This window comes from Sorex araneus, chromosome 6, assembly GCF_027595985.1.
Source record: "Sorex araneus isolate mSorAra2 chromosome 6, mSorAra2.pri, whole genome shotgun sequence".
NCBI classification, from domain to species: domain Eukaryota; kingdom Metazoa; phylum Chordata; class Mammalia; order Eulipotyphla; family Soricidae; genus Sorex; species Sorex araneus.
In genome coordinates, this window is record NC_073307.1 from 105,608,282 (window position 1) to 105,627,114 (window position 18,833).

The 18,833-nt window shown below is 39.4% G+C and overlaps 1 protein-coding gene across 1 annotated transcript; it reads left to right on the forward strand.

The window, feature by feature from the left end:
- The first annotated feature begins 621 nt into the window (after nucleotides 1-621).
- Nucleotides 622-10,498, forward strand: LOC101539913 (tripartite motif-containing protein 5-like). The gene is made up of 7 exons (XM_055143379.1): nucleotides 622-1,038; nucleotides 1,555-1,650; nucleotides 2,417-2,647; nucleotides 5,175-5,197; nucleotides 7,950-8,050; nucleotides 9,411-9,437; nucleotides 9,810-10,498. The coding sequence occupies exons 1-7, from the start codon at nucleotides 622-624 to the stop codon at nucleotides 10,376-10,378; spliced, it is 1,464 nt and encodes a 487-aa protein (XP_054999354.1). The 3' UTR covers nucleotides 10,379-10,498.
- Nucleotides 10,499-18,833: the final 8,335 nt, after the last annotated feature.

The window sequence follows — 18,833 nt, forward strand, 5'->3', positions numbered from 1 at the left end:
TGTGTCAAGATGATAAGAAAAATCATTACAAGTGTATAGTAGTAATAGCAATGGTTACAGGCAGATAAGTTAGAGTAGTTTTTCATATAAGAGAAATGTAAGAAGAGAGTCTACTGAAATACAAAAATGGGTCATTGTATATCAGCAACAATAATCTATGCTTGAAGAGGAAAAGATATAAAAGCCCGGATTGAAGTAGTTGGGTTTTTTTAATATTGAGGATATATTTGAGCATGGGAACGGAAAAGTGGGATAGTTAAACTTTTCACATCGTCTTGGTAGAAAAAAAAAACCCTTGGTTTGTCCTTTTATTCAATAAGAACAAAGAAAATAAAGCACTTAAAAAGCTAAGAATGGGACTTATAGTGTGACATGAACTAAAGATTAAGTGAAATTTTTATGAAAAGTGATTTGTGTCAGGTCTTTTAATCTTTTACTTGTTTCTCTCCTTTTTCTTTCACTCTCTTTCTATTTTTTTGCCTGTTTTTGGTATCTACATGATATTACACACTTTATGCCTACCTTTTGGACTCTGCTGCATTCAACTTCCTAATTTTGCAGGAACCTGTGCAGAAAAGAGCCTCCAAAGTCAGGGCAACTATGAACAAAGGAGCATCAGCGATGGCTACAGAAATCCTAAGAAACGTAAAGGAAGAGGTAACCTGCCCCATTTGCCTAGAACTCCTGACAGAACCATTGAGCCTGGATTGTGGCCACAGCTTTTGCAAAGCTTGCATCACTGCAAACAGCCAGGAGTCGAGTCAAACAGGAAAGAACAGTTGTCCTGTATGCAGAATCATTTATGATCCTGGGAACATGAAGCCTAGTCGGCATCTGATCAATCTAGTAGACAGGCTCAGAGGGGTCAATTTAAGCCTAGAGGAGGAAGAGAAGCAAGATCTCTGTGCGCACCATGGAGAGAAGTTGCTGCTGTTCTGTAAGGAGGACTGTATGCTCATTTGCTGGCTGTGTGAACGCTCTCAGGAGCACCGTGGTCACCACACCCTCCTCCTTGAGGAGGCAGCCAAGGACTGGAAGGTAAGAGACCAGGAAGGGCAGAACAGAACATGGGACTGATTACCTTGGCAGGAGAGCCCAAAGACCTTCGTTTCTTTTTCCCTGTGCGCAGTCTCTGATGTCTAGAGAACATGTTCGTGCATTCCAATTCCAAAAAGATTGGCCTACAGTACAGCCTTCTCCAGAAGTTTGAAACTTGTCCTAGATAGAGGATTTTGTGTGCTTCAGATAAGCTCTTAACACCTTTTTGAATAGGGAAAGTGGGAGAAAGGTGAATTATGATGTAAATTCTTTCCTTATTGCAGGAGTAGATTTATCTTGTAAGAAAGAGTAATTGTTCACCTGGGGACAGATGGTGACCTCTAATTTCTACTTAGATCTTCACATATTTCACTCTGTTGAGTTTTCTGTGCAGTCATAGGTTCTTCTAAAATTCTTAATTTCTTAGAAGATTGGTACTATTTCTTCCCCATTTATCTTATATTCACATGCTGAGAAATCTCAAGGTTTAGATCAATTTTGATTTCTTTTCTACAGGAAAAGCTCCAGGCATCTCTGGAGCAACTGAGAAAGAAGAAGCAGGAAGCTGAACAATTTGAAACTGCTCTCAGAGAACGAAGAACTGCTTGTCAGGTAGAGACACTTGAGGAAGTCAGAATTTCCTTTCTGTGAAAATCAGACATATTAAAAACTTGAGTTTTAGGAAGAGGAAGTTACTTTCATTATTAATAGGCCCAAATGCCATTTGAGTATCCATTCTTAGTTCTTTCCCTGGTAGAGGTAAGGGTTGGAAGGTGATATTAATTTGTTCATTTGGTGATATTAATATAAAAGAATACTATTTGAATTCCCTATTGAGGAAGTCACTGGGAACATAGCTGGGGAAGTCCCTGTCACATTCCCATCATTTAAAAAATTTATTTCTTGGTCACACCCCAGCGATACTTGGGTGTTACTACTGACTCTGTAACAAGGAATCAGTCCTGGCGGTGCTCTGGAGACCATTGGGATGCTGGGGATCAAACTAGGTCAACTATGTTTATTAAAATCAACATTTCTGGAAAAAATGCTCCACTTATGGCTCCTGGTTTAGTCTTCTGTGTGAAATTTTTCAAGAAAATGAGAGGTAATTTCAGGAAATAAATTATCCAGCCTAGGAGGTAAAAACTGAATAACATCCTGGCACTCCTTTTTGGCTCAGGATTGGCCTTAATATTATAGATCTGAGGCCATTGTTTTCTGATGTGGGATAATAATCTGAAAAGTCACATGTTTTCAAGAATTGTTCCCATTGTTTTCATTTCTTTAACAAACTTTTCAACTAGTATAGTTATATTCCTCTGGTTCCCAGTCTCTGCCTTATATCCTGAGTACCTTTATCTCTTTCTCCTTCTTTAAGAATCAAATAGAAAACGAGATTCAAAGTATCCAGAAAGCATTTAAAGAAGTAAGAGATGTTCTGGATTTGAAGGAACAAAAGTTGCTGCAAAAGCTGAGGGAAGAAGAGAAAATAATTCTCCATGACCTGGCAGAGTCTGAGAATGACCTGGTTCAACAGAGCGAGTTCACGAGAGGTCTCATCTCGGATCTGGAGCTCAAACTACAGGCATCACCAAGAGACATGCTGCATGTAAGACTTGGGAAGCAATACCAGACCCAGAGATTTGAGAGAAATGAGAATCTTTTTTTCTTTCCCATCTTTATTGCTGTGCTCTGACACTAAGATTCTTTCTACCTGTAGTACTACTTCCCTGCATTTATTTCAAAGGCTATGGAAACAGTTAAAAGCCCAAGTAACAAGAGAAAAATCTCATTTATATTAAGTTATCAACCACAGGGAAAACATTAGATCACAGATCCAATGTGTTTGAGGTACTGTGTAGATTACCCTTACCTGGGAACCAGTAGTGTAAAGCAGTTACTGGATAAATCATTTTCCAGCATTTGCCATCGGCAAATACACTTCATATTCTGGAATGTATTTTTCACACCGATAGAATCCTTCCTTCTTTTCCTGTTTTCTAAAAATAATTTGTGAATGACAGTAATACTTTTTCTTTATTCAGCAGAATTCACCATGTAGCTATCTCAGGTTTTTTTTTTTTTATTAATATTGAATGTATATTTTTGTTTTTACTTGTATCAGGTATATACTTTTTTTTAGTGTTTCTGAGTTTATTTTTGTCAGTATTACCTTTTGTGGGAATTTGTTCAGCTATCGTAGAAATAAAATTAGTCTTAAAATTCCTTGTTACATCATTAATTTATACAGATCCCTCAGAACCACAGAGACAATATTATGAGTGAGGTGCTTGCTTTTCACACATGTAAGTTGTGTCTGATCTCCAGCACCATGTATAATCAATCCTCTGTGCATCATTAGGAAAAATTCTGAGGAGAGCCAGGAGTCAACCCTGAGTATAGCTAAGTGAGGGCCAAATATTAGGGAAAAAAGCCAAAAGCAAAGAAAGAAAGAAAGAAAGAAAGAAAGAAAGAAAGAAAGAAAGAAAGAAAGAAAGAAAGAAAGAAAGAAAGATAGAAAGAAAGAAAGAAAGAAAACCCTTTAATAATAGCCTTCTTATTTTTATTTGGATGATTAATTTTTTTCTATTTCTTAATCTAGTTGTTTTATCAACTTTATTGGTTTTCAAGAACATGCCTTTTTTGTTATTATGGTTGTTTTGTTCCTGTAGTTTGGGGGCCACACCAGCTGATACTCCAGGGTTCCTCCTGGGTCTGCTCAGAAATTATTCCTAATGTTGCTTTACCCTCGGTACTATCACGCCAGCCTCAAAACAGACCTTGCTTAAGGTCTTTTCAAAATGTTTCTAATATTTATTTTTGGACTACCATTATTATTTTCTGTGTATGTACATATGATTGGATTTATTATTATTGTTACTTTAGATATTTTAAATTGGAAACTTGGAAAACTTTTTGACGCTTTTTTTCTAAGAGAGTATTTAATGATACAATACATGGCTATAGCTGTAGTTCTTACTATATGATTGTTTTTTATTTCATTTAGTCTAGCATAATTTCAAATTCCCAAAATTTTTACTTATAAATTATTTTTAAAGCAAGTTATTGTAACAAATTCTTGATAATTTACTATTTTATTTCACTATAGGTTTCAAAATTTATTTCTAATGAAAGATATCATATACATGTATATGTATACATATATTTAAATATATTGATTTTTTATGCTCTAAAATATATTTTTTTCTGAGTGCTTTTCTAGACCCACTCTGGAAGATGTGTCTTTTGAATCAATTAAATGAGATGGTTAAATTATGTAAATTAGGTCAATCTGGTTGATAGTATACTATATCTTCTAAACATATATTTCAAGAATAAATTTTTAATTTCAGCTTTTCACCTTTCCAATATAGGTTATTAAATTTTTATAGTTTTTCTCTAATGATAATATTTCATTTCTTATCCTGGTCTACTTCATATTGATATTGAATTAATTGTAGAAAAACCTTCTTCATCACTGATTCCGCAAAGTGCTACTATTGACATGAACCTTGTGTTTTTGATTGTTTGCTTGGTTTTTAGGCCAAACCTGGAAGTATTCCGGATTTACTCCTAGGTCTACAAGGGATCACTCCTGGCAGGGCTCAGGGGATCAAACACATATGTGGTATTAGAGATCAAACATGGGTCAGCTGTGTGGAAGGCAAGCATTAATCCCTATGGCCCTTTTGGTTAGTTTTGATTTGTGTTTTGGGGCCACACCCAGCGATGCTCAGGGGTCATTCCTGGCTCTGCACTCAGGAATTGCTCTTGGCAATGCACAGGGCACCATAGGGGATGCTGGCAATCGGATGGAACCTAGATTCACTGCATGCAAGGCAGCTGCTTACTTGCTATACGATCTTCCCAGACCCTCCTTCCAGCACCTTAATATGGATCACTGACTCAACAAAAGCCAATGCTATGCAGCCTCAGAAATTTTTATTTTAATTCTGTAAGGAAGTCTTTCCCCCCTGCACCCCTGTAATTTTGTTAATGTTTTGTTTCCCTCATGAACTAAGTATCAGGTCACTGGGTCTGTTCTATTTCATGAAGCAGTAGTGAGAATGTGATGAAGCCCTTTAAGTGGAGTCCGTTTATTATTTCTAGGCTCATATTTTCTCTTTTCTCCCTAGAATGTGGATGATGTCCTAAAAAGGTATGTATGGAAGATCAGAAATGGTCCTTTTGTGCAATGAAAAGAAATTTAATATCATTGCAGTCATCAGATGATGAATAAGAGTAAACTATAATTCTCCGTAGTTTTATATGAGATACATATTCACAAATCTTGGCTTGTCTGATCTCTTAAGTATTGAGAATGGATTTGTTGGTAAAGAATTTTTTGAGAGGATGCTACAGAGTTCGGATGAGTGACACTTTTAGAGATGTGACCTCAGAATGCTTGTGATGACTTAATTTTACTCTGTTTCTGTAGCTAACTCAGATATTTGAATTAAGGTAGGAAAATGTTTGTTTAATTTACTAAATATCCAAAATTAGATATTTAGAATATTTACAAAGACTTCCCCTTTTTCAAAAAATAATTATCATTCTTTATCCATTACAAAAACTGATACATTAGCAACCGAGAGGTGTTTTCTTGAGTTGAAGTCAGAGGCAGTTACTGCTCAGAGTGTTAAAACAGTGTGCAACATCAGTTAAAGTGTTATTATGTTTTACATTGTCTTTACCAGTTTTGATCTTCTGAACAATTTTTGAGCAAAATAAGATTAACGACTGGGTGTTTATCTTCAGGAATGTAAAAGTCTAATTATTCAAATGGTGTTTATTATAAAACTAAACACTAAAGGTATCTACAGAGTTGGGGTTTCTCTCTTTAAATTCATAGGCTAAGAAGGATTAGAAATGACAAACTTCTGCGTTTTCTGACAAAGTAGAAAGAGTGAAAGCATAAATAAGGCTGAAATTTGGTAAAATATAATACAGTGCCTTCTGTAATTTTCGAATAGCATGCCAATCACTTCACTCTGTACCCTGTGCTATTTCTCCTTTGAGAGTTGTTGGTCTTTCTCTTGAAGAAGCTGCTGTAAATATGTAAAGTCTGATTTAGATGTACAGGCACTGTCTCTCTCTCAGAAGCCTCCATTCCAGGGCGCCCATTACTATTCTCAGTGACACTCCAGAAGCTTTGACAATTTCTGACTGGATAAGATCCAGTGACTGCTGAGCCTTATGCAAGTCACCGGCTTCATCCTGTCTTTCATTTTGTTCAGTTCTATGTGTTGTGGGTGTTTCATTTTACTGCCTCTATTTTTTTTCTTGGTAAACTATTTTTGGGGGTTCACCTCAAGCTATACTTAGGGGTTCCTCCTGGCTCTGCACTCAGAAATCACTCCTGCAGTGCTTGGGGAACCATATCGGTTTCTGGGATTAATCCCAGGTTCAGTGTGTGCAAGGCAAATGCCCTACTTGCTGTACTATAACTCTGCCCCCCTTAACTGCCTCTTTAACTCTCTAATGTCTTTAACAAAGGTAGATCATTCAATTTCTGTCTTCTCTAGTATCATCTGCACCTGTTCTCATTTTCTTATAATTTATTTTGCTTTTGTTTATTGGGAATCACATTGAGTGGTGCCTTGGACTCCCTGGCTCTGTGCTCAGGACTGACCCTTTCCAGTCCTCAGAACCAAATGCAGCAATTTGGATCGCACTTGGGGTTGTAGAAAGAAGGCAAGCACTTTACCCCTTGTATTTTCTCTCATATAATTTTGGGGGTGGGGTGGGTGAAGGGTTCTGGACACATGGCAGGACTTAGGGCTTAATTCTGGCTCTGAGCTCAAGGATCACTCCTAGCTGTCTCAGGGAATCATTTGGGGTGCTAGGATCAAACCTGGGTCTGCCACATGCAAGGCAAACACAAAAACTCTGCTTGCTCCCTCCCAACCTCCATTATCTTTTGGATCCAACTCTCTCATATTTTCAGTTCTTCCCTGAGAATGAAAGAAAGTTTTCCTGTAAATTTCTGTTTACCAAGAAATATATCATCTCTGCTGCAAAGATGTTATCCATCCTGGTCACATACTTTATGTATGTAGCACTGTAGCACTGTCCTTCTGTTGTTCATTCATCGATTTGCTCAAGCGGGAATCAGTAACATCTTCATTGTGAGATTTGTTGTTACTGTTTTTGGCATATCGAATATGCCACGGGAAGCTTGCAAAGCTCTGCTGTGCGGGCAGGATACTCTTGGTAGCTTGCTGGACTCTCCGAGAGGCACGAGGAATCGAACCCAGGTCGGCCGCTTGCAAGGCAAATGACCTCCCACTGTGCTACTGCTCCAGCCCTTTATGTATATCATTGTAAATACAAACGAAAGGTGCACTTCACATTGGCATTCCAACCTACCAGCATCAGTTCTTTCCAGATTGCTCAGCTACATGAGCTTATAAGATTATACTTTAAGTATTTATAGCTATTTTCAGAGAAATTAATGTCTTAAATTTTTCTTCTGAGAGTTTATCTCCTAGGGAAAATATTTTGAAGATTTGATTTTCTCCATCCTGTATCTTCACACTTCATGTGCTGCAGATCAGGAACCAGTTTCCATCACCTCACTTTTCTGTCCCTACGCTGAATGCCACATCCAGCAGACTTCTCTACACAATTTTTGTCTTGGTTTACTAGATCCATTACTTCATATGAATTCTAGAAAATAAAAAGAAATTCAGAAGTGGAAAAATGTTTCTGCATGAAAAATGGTTCACACAGAGGGCAATTGGGGAAGGTAGTTAGAAATGATCTTAGCTTTTCTAGCTTCAGGGTCTGGACTCTGTTATCTGCCCTGGTCTCCAGGAGGAGAGTTTAAGTGCATCATTGCGGTGAATAGATCTGGTCAGTATTTTTGAAGGGACAGTATATCAGATCTGATCAGTTTTTGTCACCCTTAGGAGTGAGAACTTGACTCTGACAAATCCAAAACCTTTTTCTCTGAAAGATCATAAAGTATTTCAAGCTACTGATTTGAGTGGGATACTGAAAGCAGTTTATGGTAAGTACTAGTAGATTAAGTTGATGAATATGGGATTTGTGATGGTATGTGCTAAATGGGGAAGAGGATTTAATTTCCAGTCGAGAACAGAGGAGACAAGAGGAAGATGTATGCTAGTCATCAGGGAGATACGAATCAAAATAACAATGAGATATCTCACACCACAGAGACTGGCACATGTCAAAAAGAATAAGAACAACCAGTGCGGGAATAAAAGGACTCTCATTGTTGGTGGGAATGTCAACTGGTCCAGCCTGTTTTGGAAAACAGTAAGGTCATTGTTGTCTAGTTTCCTCAAGAAACTAGAAATTAAAGTTCCGTATGACCTAGCTATACCACGTTTGGGAATATATCTCAGAAGCCAAAAACACACAGCAGAACTGCCATCTGCACTTCTATGTTTATTGCAGCACTATTCACAGTAGCCAGAATCTGGAAACAACCTAAGTAGCCGAGAACAGACTATTAGATAAAGAAACTATGATACATCTACACAATGGAATATTCTACAGCCACCAGAAATAATGAAGTTACTCTTGAAGAAATGAGATGTTTATACATGGATGGACATGAAGAGTATCATGTCGAATGAAATGAGTCAGAAGGAGAGAGACACACATTGAATGATTACATTTATTTGTGGTATATAAAAAGCACAGTATGAGACTTTTATCCAAAGACAACAGAAATGAGAACCAGGAGGACTGGTCCACGGTTGGAAGCTTGTCAGAAATGGGAAGAAGAGTGAGAGGGCAGTTAGAATGGAGAAGGGAACACTGACAATGACAGTTGGACATAATCACTCTGGACAAGAATTGAGCGCTGAAAGTAGGTGAAAGGATAACCTTGTATCAGGGTTATCGTATAAATCAGAGGGTTTGTGTACCTGTAGCACAAGCATAATTCCCAAACAGAGAGAGAGAGAGACTGAATGGAAAGACACTGAGTGAGAGAGACACTGAGAGAGATTGGCTGTGGAGACAAGTGCTGAGGTGCCTACCATAGAGGTAGACTGGGAGTGGGGGCAGAAGGACAGGACGGAGGTTGGGGACATTGTTGGTGAAAAATGTATACTAGTGAAGTGACAGGTATTAGAACATTGTTAGACTGAAACCCATCTTGAGCAACTTTGATATAAACAGTTTATTTCACCGTGATTTAATAAAAAAAAATTTTTTAAAGAAGAGGAAGATGGAGGCTACTACCGTTAGATATTTCCCTATTTAATGAGATGTGGTTAGGAGTTAGATTCTATTTTTATGTACCAGTTCATTACCTCTCTATCATCCAAAGTATGCAGTGGGGTTAAATTTTAATTCTCTCTCCTTTTCTTGTATTTAACACTATTTTTCCATTTCAGAACTGAGAGATAGCCAACAGCACTGGGGTAAGGAAAAATCTCATTATCATCAAATTCTGTTCACATAGTACTGAGAATTTTTAATTTTCTTTTATTTATTTTTTATTTTTTTATATATTTTTTCTTTTTGGGTCACACCCAGCAATGCACAGGAGTTAGTCCTGTCTGTGCACTCAGGAATTACTCCTGGCGGTGCTGAGGGGACCATATGGGATGCTGTGAATCGAACGCGGGTCAGCCGCGTGCAAGGCAAATGTGCTATCCACTGTGCTATCACTCCAGCCCTTAAATTTTCTTTTAGATCTCATGTTTTAAGACTCATATTTCCCCTTCAAAAATGAATATGTTATTGTTTTTGCATTGTTATTCTCTCCAATAACTAAGTAAAATTTGTCCTAGTTGGGCCTTTGCAGCTGCCGCCGCCGCCGCCGGTATTGGTGCCGCCACCCAGGCTCGTGCCGCGTTCGGTGATCGTGCGCTTCATCCCGGCCAACCCCACCGTGTTCTTCGACATCGCGCTTGGTAGCATGCTGCTGGGCCGCGTGTCCTTCCAGCTGTTCGCCGACACGGTCCCGAAGACTGCAGAGAACTTCCGCGCGCTGTGCACTGGTGAGAAGGGTTTTGGTTACAAGGGCTCCTGCATCCACCGCATCTTCCCTGGAGTCATGTGCCAGGGTGGGGACATCAACGGCACGGGTGGCAAGTCCATTTACGGAGAGAAGTTTGACGATGAGAATTTCATCCTGAAACACACGGGGCCTGGCATCTTGTCCATGGCAAATGCTGGACCCAACACCAATGGTTCCCAGTTCTTCATCTGCACTGCCAAGGCTGAGCAGTTGGATGGCAAGCATGTGGTGTTCGGCATGGTGACGGAGGGCATGAGTATCGTGAAGACTATAGAGAGTGTTGGGTACTGGAACAGCATGCCCAGAAACATCACGATATACAACTGCGGACAAGTCTAAAGGCTCTCATTTTCTCGACTACCAGACCATTCCTTCCTTCTGCAGCTCTGGCGAGCACCCTGTCCCCCACATGCTCTGAATGCCCTCTGGTCCCTGTACTCTCCCTGCGGTTCTCTCGGTTCCACTGTTTCCTACACCTGTTACCTCCAAGTCTAGCTGGATTGCAGAGTTGCTTATGATTATGAAATATAAAATAAATAAGAAAAAAATTTGTCCTAGTTCCCACTTAAATAATTCTCAAGATCCCTCTTAGAATATTACGTGAAAGCATTTTCCTCACGAATCTTCTAATTCTTCTACTGTTCAGATGACTCTGAAAGTTCCTGACAATAACCGTGATTTTACCCTTTCTTTGGATGAAAGATGAGTGAGATGTGTAGCAAAAGGAGTTCACGGGAGGTGGTTGTGATAATTATGTTCTGGGCTCTGAAGCTATTGAATCGGGAAAGTGTTACTGGGAGGTAGATGTGTCAGACAAACATGAATGGATGGTGGGGGTATGTCAAATCACATCAATTAAATCCTCTCAATTCTATAAAAAATTTATTCATTTAACTGGGTTTTTTGGGGGCCCCCAATGATTTTCATGGAGTCTAGACCCCCCATCCTCTACCAATTAAACAGAACCTTTTATATGACCCTCAATTTGGCTATTGGGTTATAGGGTTACAGAATTATTCTGAGTATAAAGTTTTTGTGAACACTTCTACGTCTGATTCTGGGATCGTGACTCTTTCTGTGACTAATCCTCCCTGTCGTATTGGGGTATTTGTTGACTATGAGGCACACACAGTCTCGTTTTTCAATGTAACAGACCACAGGTTTCTCATGTATAAATTCTCCTCGTGTTCCTTTACTGACAAAGTATTCCCATATTTTAATCTTATGAACTGTTCTGGCCCAATAACTTTGGTACACCAAGCTCTTGAACTACCACACACTGCCACATTTTCATTGTAGCATTATTTGTTTGTTTTGTTTGTTTGTTTTTGGTGGGGGTGGGGGGAGAAACTGGCCCAGTAATGCTCAGTGGTTACTCTTACTCTGCACTCAGGAATGACTCTGTCCTGTACCAGGGGACCATCAGGTCAGCCATGTGCAAGGCAAGCACCCTAACTGCTGTACTACATCTCTGGCTTCAATATTGCTTGCTTTGGGTGCCTCCAGTAGAATATACGTTGTACTATTCCTTCATCTTTTCTATTCTGTAATTGCTTTATTTGAATGTGTCATTCATTAATAAAGTGTTTACTGCGAGTTCACAAAATGTGTGGGTGCTGTGACCTGTAATTTTTTTTATTTGAACATCTGTCATTTATTGTCACTGTCACTGTCATCCCGTTGCTCATCGATTTGTTGAGTATGCACCAGTAACATATCTCATTGTGAGACTTATTGTTACTGTTTTTTTTGGCATATCCAATATGCACGGGTAGCTTGCCAGGCTCTGCCACGCGGGCTCCATACTCTCGGTAGCTTGCTGGGCTCTCCGAGAGCGGCGGAGGAATCAAACTCAGGTCGGCTGCATGAAAGGCGAACGCTCAATCGCTGTGCTGTCATTTATTAATAAAGTAAAAACTTTTCCATGTTCCATGCTTTTACTATGTTTACATTAGGAGAAATCTTTGTTCATCATTTTCTCTGTTTGCAATAGAAATTGATGCCTCACCCCCGCCCTCTTCCTCCAAGGTAAAAAAGACCACTACTGAGGTATTGAAGAAATAGCACTGCCAAAAGCTTGCAATTTTTGTTTTCTCTCCCATTGACAAAAGATGCTGGGGTACTGGAATACTTTTAACACTTTTGTTTATTATTTTTCTGTGTAGGAGTCAAGTCTTTCACTGATGAATGAATGGGTCCTTAGTGGTATATTAATTACCTAGAAAGACCATCATTTATAAATTTTAGAAAAACTATATTATGTACTAGAGGGAAGTCTTTTAGTATAGTCTGTCTTAACTCAAATATTCTCTCTCCACATACTAGCAGTGTAATCTTGAATAATATGCTATTTATTCTCTTAATACCATTAGGAAAAGTGTCCCACACTTGCTGGTATTATGACAGAATAATTGTTATGTACATACAAAGGGCTTGCATTTGAAATAAATAATAAAATTTTGTATACTTACTGGAACATATCACCCATATCATTGTCTCATAAAACTGCTTTTTTACCTTCAGAGGTTTAGGGTTATTATTTTTATTTTTTAACAAATTTATTTATTGAATCATCATGAAAGAAGTTACATAGCTTTAGAGTTTAAGTCTCGGTCATACAATGATGAAACATCCGTCGTCCAGTGCACATTATCTACCTCCAAAAACTCCAGTATACTCCCCATCCCAAACCCTCCCCTTCCTGTGTGGCAGATAATTTCCACATTACTCTCTCTCTACTTTGATTACATTCAATATTTAGATACTAGGTCTAGGCTTACTTTTAACCAAAGCTTAGTTTTAGATCCTAGAATGATTTGTGCTGCTATCGACTACCTTTGATTGCCCTGGATAAATAAGTGTGTGTGTGCATACTTATACATCTATGTGCATATGTGTGTATCACAGAATCACATTATAATTCTACTTAATCCTTTGGAATTCTGCTTTGGCCAAAAAACTCATTTGCCCCCCGCAAAAAAAAACTTGGAATTTATTTGATGCAATATTGTTAAAATAGAGCAGCTGTGTTTAGTATGCCACCTATCATGATAACCATAATCCAGTATGATTTTTCAGCTATTACTTTCTCAGGGTGAACCAAATAAATATTTTTAGAATGCATATCAGTTTATTTTCAACATTATAACTCTTGTTTTGTTTTGAAATACATGTGATGAGGGCCTGTGAGATACTGTAGGAGATAAAGCACTTGTCTTCCATGTGAGCAACCCTGACTTGCTTCTTGGCACTGCGTGTGGGCGGGAGTCATTGCTGAGCACAGAGCCAGGATTAGCCTGAGTACTATTGTGTGTGGACCACTCTCTTCCCTCCACAGAGAAAAACAATAGAAAACATCTGAGTTTTTGTTGTTGTTGTTTTGCTTTTTGGGGTCACACCCAGCAATGCTCAGGGGTTACTCCTGGATCTGCATTCAGGAAGCACTACTGGCAGTGCTCAGGGACCACATGGGATAATAGGCATTGAACTCCGATCTGCCACATGCAAGCAAATGCCCTACCAGTATACAATCACACCAGCCCTTCAAAAATAATGATTAAAGAATTATCTTTAAATTGTTTTTTATTAAATAAGTATTCATAGCTTCTCTTTTCACCTATCTTTATAATTCAGTTTTATTGAAATTTAATTTTAACTGAAGTTTATCCAGATTACTATTTCAGTCATATATTAAGAATTAGAAATAAAATTGTGTAACTTATAGACCACGATGTAGAAAAATGTTTATTTTCTTTTTTTTCATTGCCTTGGTCAGCTTTACTTTGTAATGTAATGAAGTGACCCAAAGTTAACAGAAAAATAGGTGGCTGCTAACAACTGGGAAGCAGGATGAGGCACTTCAAGGATGCAGGGACAAAATGCTCAGAGAAAATCTGAGTCCAAACAATGTCACCATCACATATTGTTTTTTCAGCTACCAAGTAGCAAATTCTTTAACTATTCGAGGCTAACCATGAGCATCTGGTTTCTGTACTGTCAAATTGTGCTTGCTTGCTTTAGCTAATGACAAAGTTGATTGATGTAGCCAGGCAGAGTGCAATAAGAAATGTTTTAAACTTTGCTTGGACTTTGGTTTGGAGCTGTTCTTTGCACTGAGACCTTATTCTCAGGCTCGGCAGCCCCTATAGGTTAATAAAGGCTCTTTAATGGGCAAACAAGTGCACTTGAGACTTCTTGGGTAAGCTCTCACCCCACAGCAGTAGGAATGTCAATGTTTTCAGAACGAAAACCACAACAAAAATCCCTATTCTTCGGTGAGGAAGTGTGTGTGTGGGGGGGTGGGGGTGGGGAATATATCTTCATTGAACTTGTTGAGATCCTTTTGGCATTGTTACTACCAAATCTTCCTAAACCTAATTCAATCTAGTGAAAACAGTGGAGCCAGAGAGATAGCTCAAGCAGTAGAGCACCTGGCTAGAATGTGTGAGGCCGTGAGTTGGAGTCCTGCCTCCCATGTCCCAGTGGAGCACTGTCAAGACTGGCACCGGTGCCCTTGGTCATCATCGGGTCGTGAACCTTATATAAAGTTAAATTTCTTTTAGGCTTTTATATAAAGAATTAAAAGGGGGTTGGAGAAATAAACATTAACTAAGTGGCACAATGCTAGCCAACTTTGACCCTGAGTGTGGAAAGGTCAGACTGCAGCTGAATCTCACCAAAACAATGTTCATGAAGAACGAACTAGTCCCGGATGTTCCATTTGCTCTAGCTGGAACAAACATTTCCGAATGCAGCAGCTATGTGTACCTGGGTTGAGAACTCAACATGAGGAACAACTTGGAGCCAGAACTGCACAGGAGGAAGAGAGCAGCATGGAGCACCTTCAAGAGCATCGAAGAAGTGGTTAAGAGGACAAAGAACCTCTGGCTCCAGGCAAAACTTTTCGACTCCACCGTTCTTCTTGCACTAACATATGTCTCAGAGACTTGGCCCTATGAAAACAGGATGAGAATGCTATTCGGATATCCCAAAGAGGAATCGAAAGAGCTATGCTAGGAGTATCATGCTTCACTCAAGTGAGAGAAGGAATCCGGAGTTCAGACCTCTGTCGATGGTCAAGAATCAGGGACGCTGTCTCATTTGCCAAGGTATCAAAAATCAGATGGGCTGCACATGTAATATGATTCAGAGATTATCGTTGACTACAGTTGTTATCGACTGGATTCCACGGGACATCAAAGACCTCGTGGCTGCCCACCAACGAGATGGTCAGACTTCCTAGTCAAAACCCTGAATGAACTGTTTGAGGCTCTTCCTGTTTCTGGAGTGAGCAGATATCATTGGGCTACACTAGCACTCGACAGGGACAAATGGAGACATTACTGGTCTCAAACAAATCAAAACTCAACAGGATGACAAGTGATACAAGTGATCCATCTTGGTAAGGTCTGTTCTGAGACGGTGGAGTCAGGCCGGGGAATGGTGGCAATTTTGGATTGTGGAAGCACACAGCTGCTGGGTCTCTGGTTGGGCAGGCACAGACCAATCTGTCCTCCTCTAATTTACCCCAGTCTGTTCAGTCATGCGTGGGTCTGAGATTAACGGTGCCTTTTGGTGTCTTTTGAGATTATCTATGGGTCTCTGAAATAAGGCCAATACATGAGCTTGTGTAGCAGAGTCGGAGGTGGTTTGTGGTCCTGACTCCCACATACATAACTTTTGGCCATTTAATTTCTTGGTAAACTTGGTCCCAAATTGTTGGGGTCTGTTCAAGGAAACAGTGGAAATTTTGGGGTATCAGGCTGCTGATGCACTCACCCTGCAGGTACAGCTTGGCCTGTTGATGGCATCATACCCCTACTATGATTTCTAACTTCATTATATACACATTGTAATACATTCTTATGATTTAAAAAAATAATAGTGGCTACTGCTATTATGATTTATAGTTGCCATGGCAACCTCAGAAAATGACAGATAGAAATGAGTCTGGGTAGCCTCTAGACTCTGGGAAATCACAACCCCCAAACCCTCTCTCTTTTCTAAAGCATCATGAATATCTCATTTCTTATTGAGGTGCAGTATTCATAAACCTATACAACTAGAAAACTGTGTAGAATGGCACTACTGTCTCTGGAGTAAGCATATTCTCTGGTTCTTTGAGTATTTAGTGTTACTTTTAGTAAACTGCCTTACTTAAAAATAATGGTTGTATTCTAATTCTCAAATGTCTACCACTACCTAATAAGCTTTCTTTTATTATTTATTTCTCTGACTTGTGCTTTCCTGTGCAGGTCCCAGATCAGAGCTAAATGACTTAACCCTGAGCAGCACTTCCTACTACAGAGGCATAAGATGAGATTTAAGCTCAACGATTGTTTTAAATAATTGTTATTCAAGGGGTTTGATATACACTGTAAATTATATTAGGTAAATTCTAAGATATACTGCTTTTTGCTCATAGTTAATAATAATTCTGTTTTAGGCATACCATTTTTTTTCATTCAATGAAAAGTTTTATTTTCTTCATTGCTAGCTAAACAAAAAAAGAATGAAAGAAATCCTTGGTGCCCCTCCTAAGTATAATAAGCCCTTTAACTATTGATATTAGGTTTGCCCTTACTGCCTGCTTCGATTACCATTTAATACCAAATGCAAAAAGAAATGCTATGAATTACTTTGGGGCTCAAATAGATTCCAAAGATACTTTAAAGCAACAGATAAGGGCTATGGAGAGAGCTCACAGGGCTGAGTTCATGCTCTGCATTCCAGAGACCTGGTTTGATCCCCAATACCTCATAAATCCTCTGAGCATTCTTGAGGAAATCCCAGCACAAATCCAGCAGTAGCCCCTAGTACTCTGGGTGGCCCAACACACACACACACACACACACACACACACACACACACACACACGAAAAACAACATGTAGTGCACCACAGTCTTCCATTTTTGGAAGTGGGTTAGTGGGTGACACCTGGTGGTGCTCAGGGCTTGCTCCTGGCTCTTCACTTAGAGGTCATTCTTGGTGGAGCTTGAGGACCATATGGAGTGATGGGATTCTAACGCAGGTTAGTCATGTGAGTGGCAAACACACTGTGTGCTACTATTGTTCCGGCCATTCTTTCCCTCCTTTCCGTTCTCTCTCTCTTTCTTTCTCTCTTTCTCTCTTTCTTTCTTTCTTTCTTTCTTTCTTTCTTTCTTTCTTTCTTTCTTTCTTTCTTTCTTTCTTTCTTTCTTTCTTTCTTTCTTTCTTTCTTTCTTTCTTTCTTTCTTTCTTTCTTTCTTTCTTTCTTTCTTTCTTCTTTCCCTTTTTCCTCTCCCACATCCCTCCCTTCATCCCTCCTTTCCTTCTTCCTTCCTCCCTCTGTTTCTTCATTTATGTCTCCAAATATAGTTCTTTCTTCAAAAGAGTATAAAACTAAGCAGCTTCAATTTACAAAAAAAAATACCTGAAATGTAATTCTGGACTTTGTCTCATGACACAGGTTTATATATTTGGACGTTTCATTTTCTCACCTCTGAACATCTGAGTGATAGTGAAGGTAGGCAGATAGACAGGAGAGGGTATCCACTGCAATGAAATTTTCGGGAAATAATAAAATCACTAACCCTAAGGCTGCAAAAAGTCCACCTGAGACACAAGAATTAAGGTCTAGTCAGACTTAACCTGGTGCCAACAGACCCATGCTGGACCCTCCTCTGAGAGAAGCTCCAGAAGGAACAAAGACCAAGGAAAGAAATTTAAAAGAAGACCACCAACCATTCCCAACTGTTGTGTGAACGTTCGTGTGGTCAGAGGTGCTGAGATAAGGAATGTGGAAGAAATATGTTTCATGGAGGTACAAGGCTCTCTCTGGCTCTTGGCAAAGGTAGAGAGCCCCGGGACCTCCTTTTATTGATCATGGTACCTCTAAAGGGCACAATACAGTGACATCACAAAAGGCATCAAAAGAAGTTACAGGGAGAACATTGAGACTGCGGAAACATATTGTTTCCTTGTACTGGTAGGCCTGTAGCCTCGTGAAAAAGATACAGAACTGAGAAGATACAAAATCAAAACTGAAACCTTCTACAGGCACCTGGATACAAAACCAAAACTGAAACCTTTCTTGGGCTATAGGCACCTGGATTTACATCCCAAATACTGGGCTGTGCTTGCCACTTCAAATACAAACTGGGCGGGCATCTGAAATCTACATCCCAAAGACTAGGCTGGGTCCAAGCCTGCATTTTGCAATCTCAAAGTTCAGGCCTGGCTAATACTGGAGATATGCATGTCAAAGATCAGCCAGGCTTCTGTTAGAGAAGGAAAACTGCTCTTTTCAATATACTGAAATTATTTTTCTGAAGGCAGCTTGAAGGGGGAAAACATTCAGCTTCATCCAAAACAGTCAGGACACACGAGAAATCTCACCCATTTTCATGGGTCGCTATGTTCCTGTCCATAGTACGGTACAGTATACATGGGCTCACCCTGATAGCTCAGTCCAGCCCCAACACCCAACTCTACCCGCTTGGCAACCACCCTAACAACAGATTTGTACCTAAGTTCAAGCTAGACATGAGGCAGTTTGGGAAAAAACACTATAAAAGCCAATTTAACAAGGGAAGGGTACATTATGCTACCCTGGTCCATGTGCTTCTTGTCTCCATGTGGCCAAGTACATGTGATGCCCAAGCACTTGTGGTGCCAGTATATTCCCTCTTCCAGGGTCAGTCACATGTAAGTATGGGCCTAAGTCTTCATACTATCTAGCTTCTGTTAATTTTATTTGTAACACTATTATTTTTCCTGATTTTTAACTGTGTAATATATGATCATTTGTGTGAT

Bases quoted from the DNA above. Each gene is read 5' to 3' on its own strand.
- LOC101539913 (XM_055143379.1), top strand. From the start codon at position 622: ATGGCTACAGAAATCCTAAGAAACGTAAAGGAAGAGGTAACCTGCCCC. The intron at 2,648-5,174 runs GTAAGACTTGGG...TTTTCTCCCTAG, and splicing joins CACCAAGAGACATGCTGCAT to AATGTGGATGATGTCCTAAA. The intron at 9,438-9,809 runs GTAAGGAAAAAT...AATTTGTCCTAG, and splicing joins AGATAGCCAACAGCACTGGG to TTGGGCCTTTGCAGCTGCCG.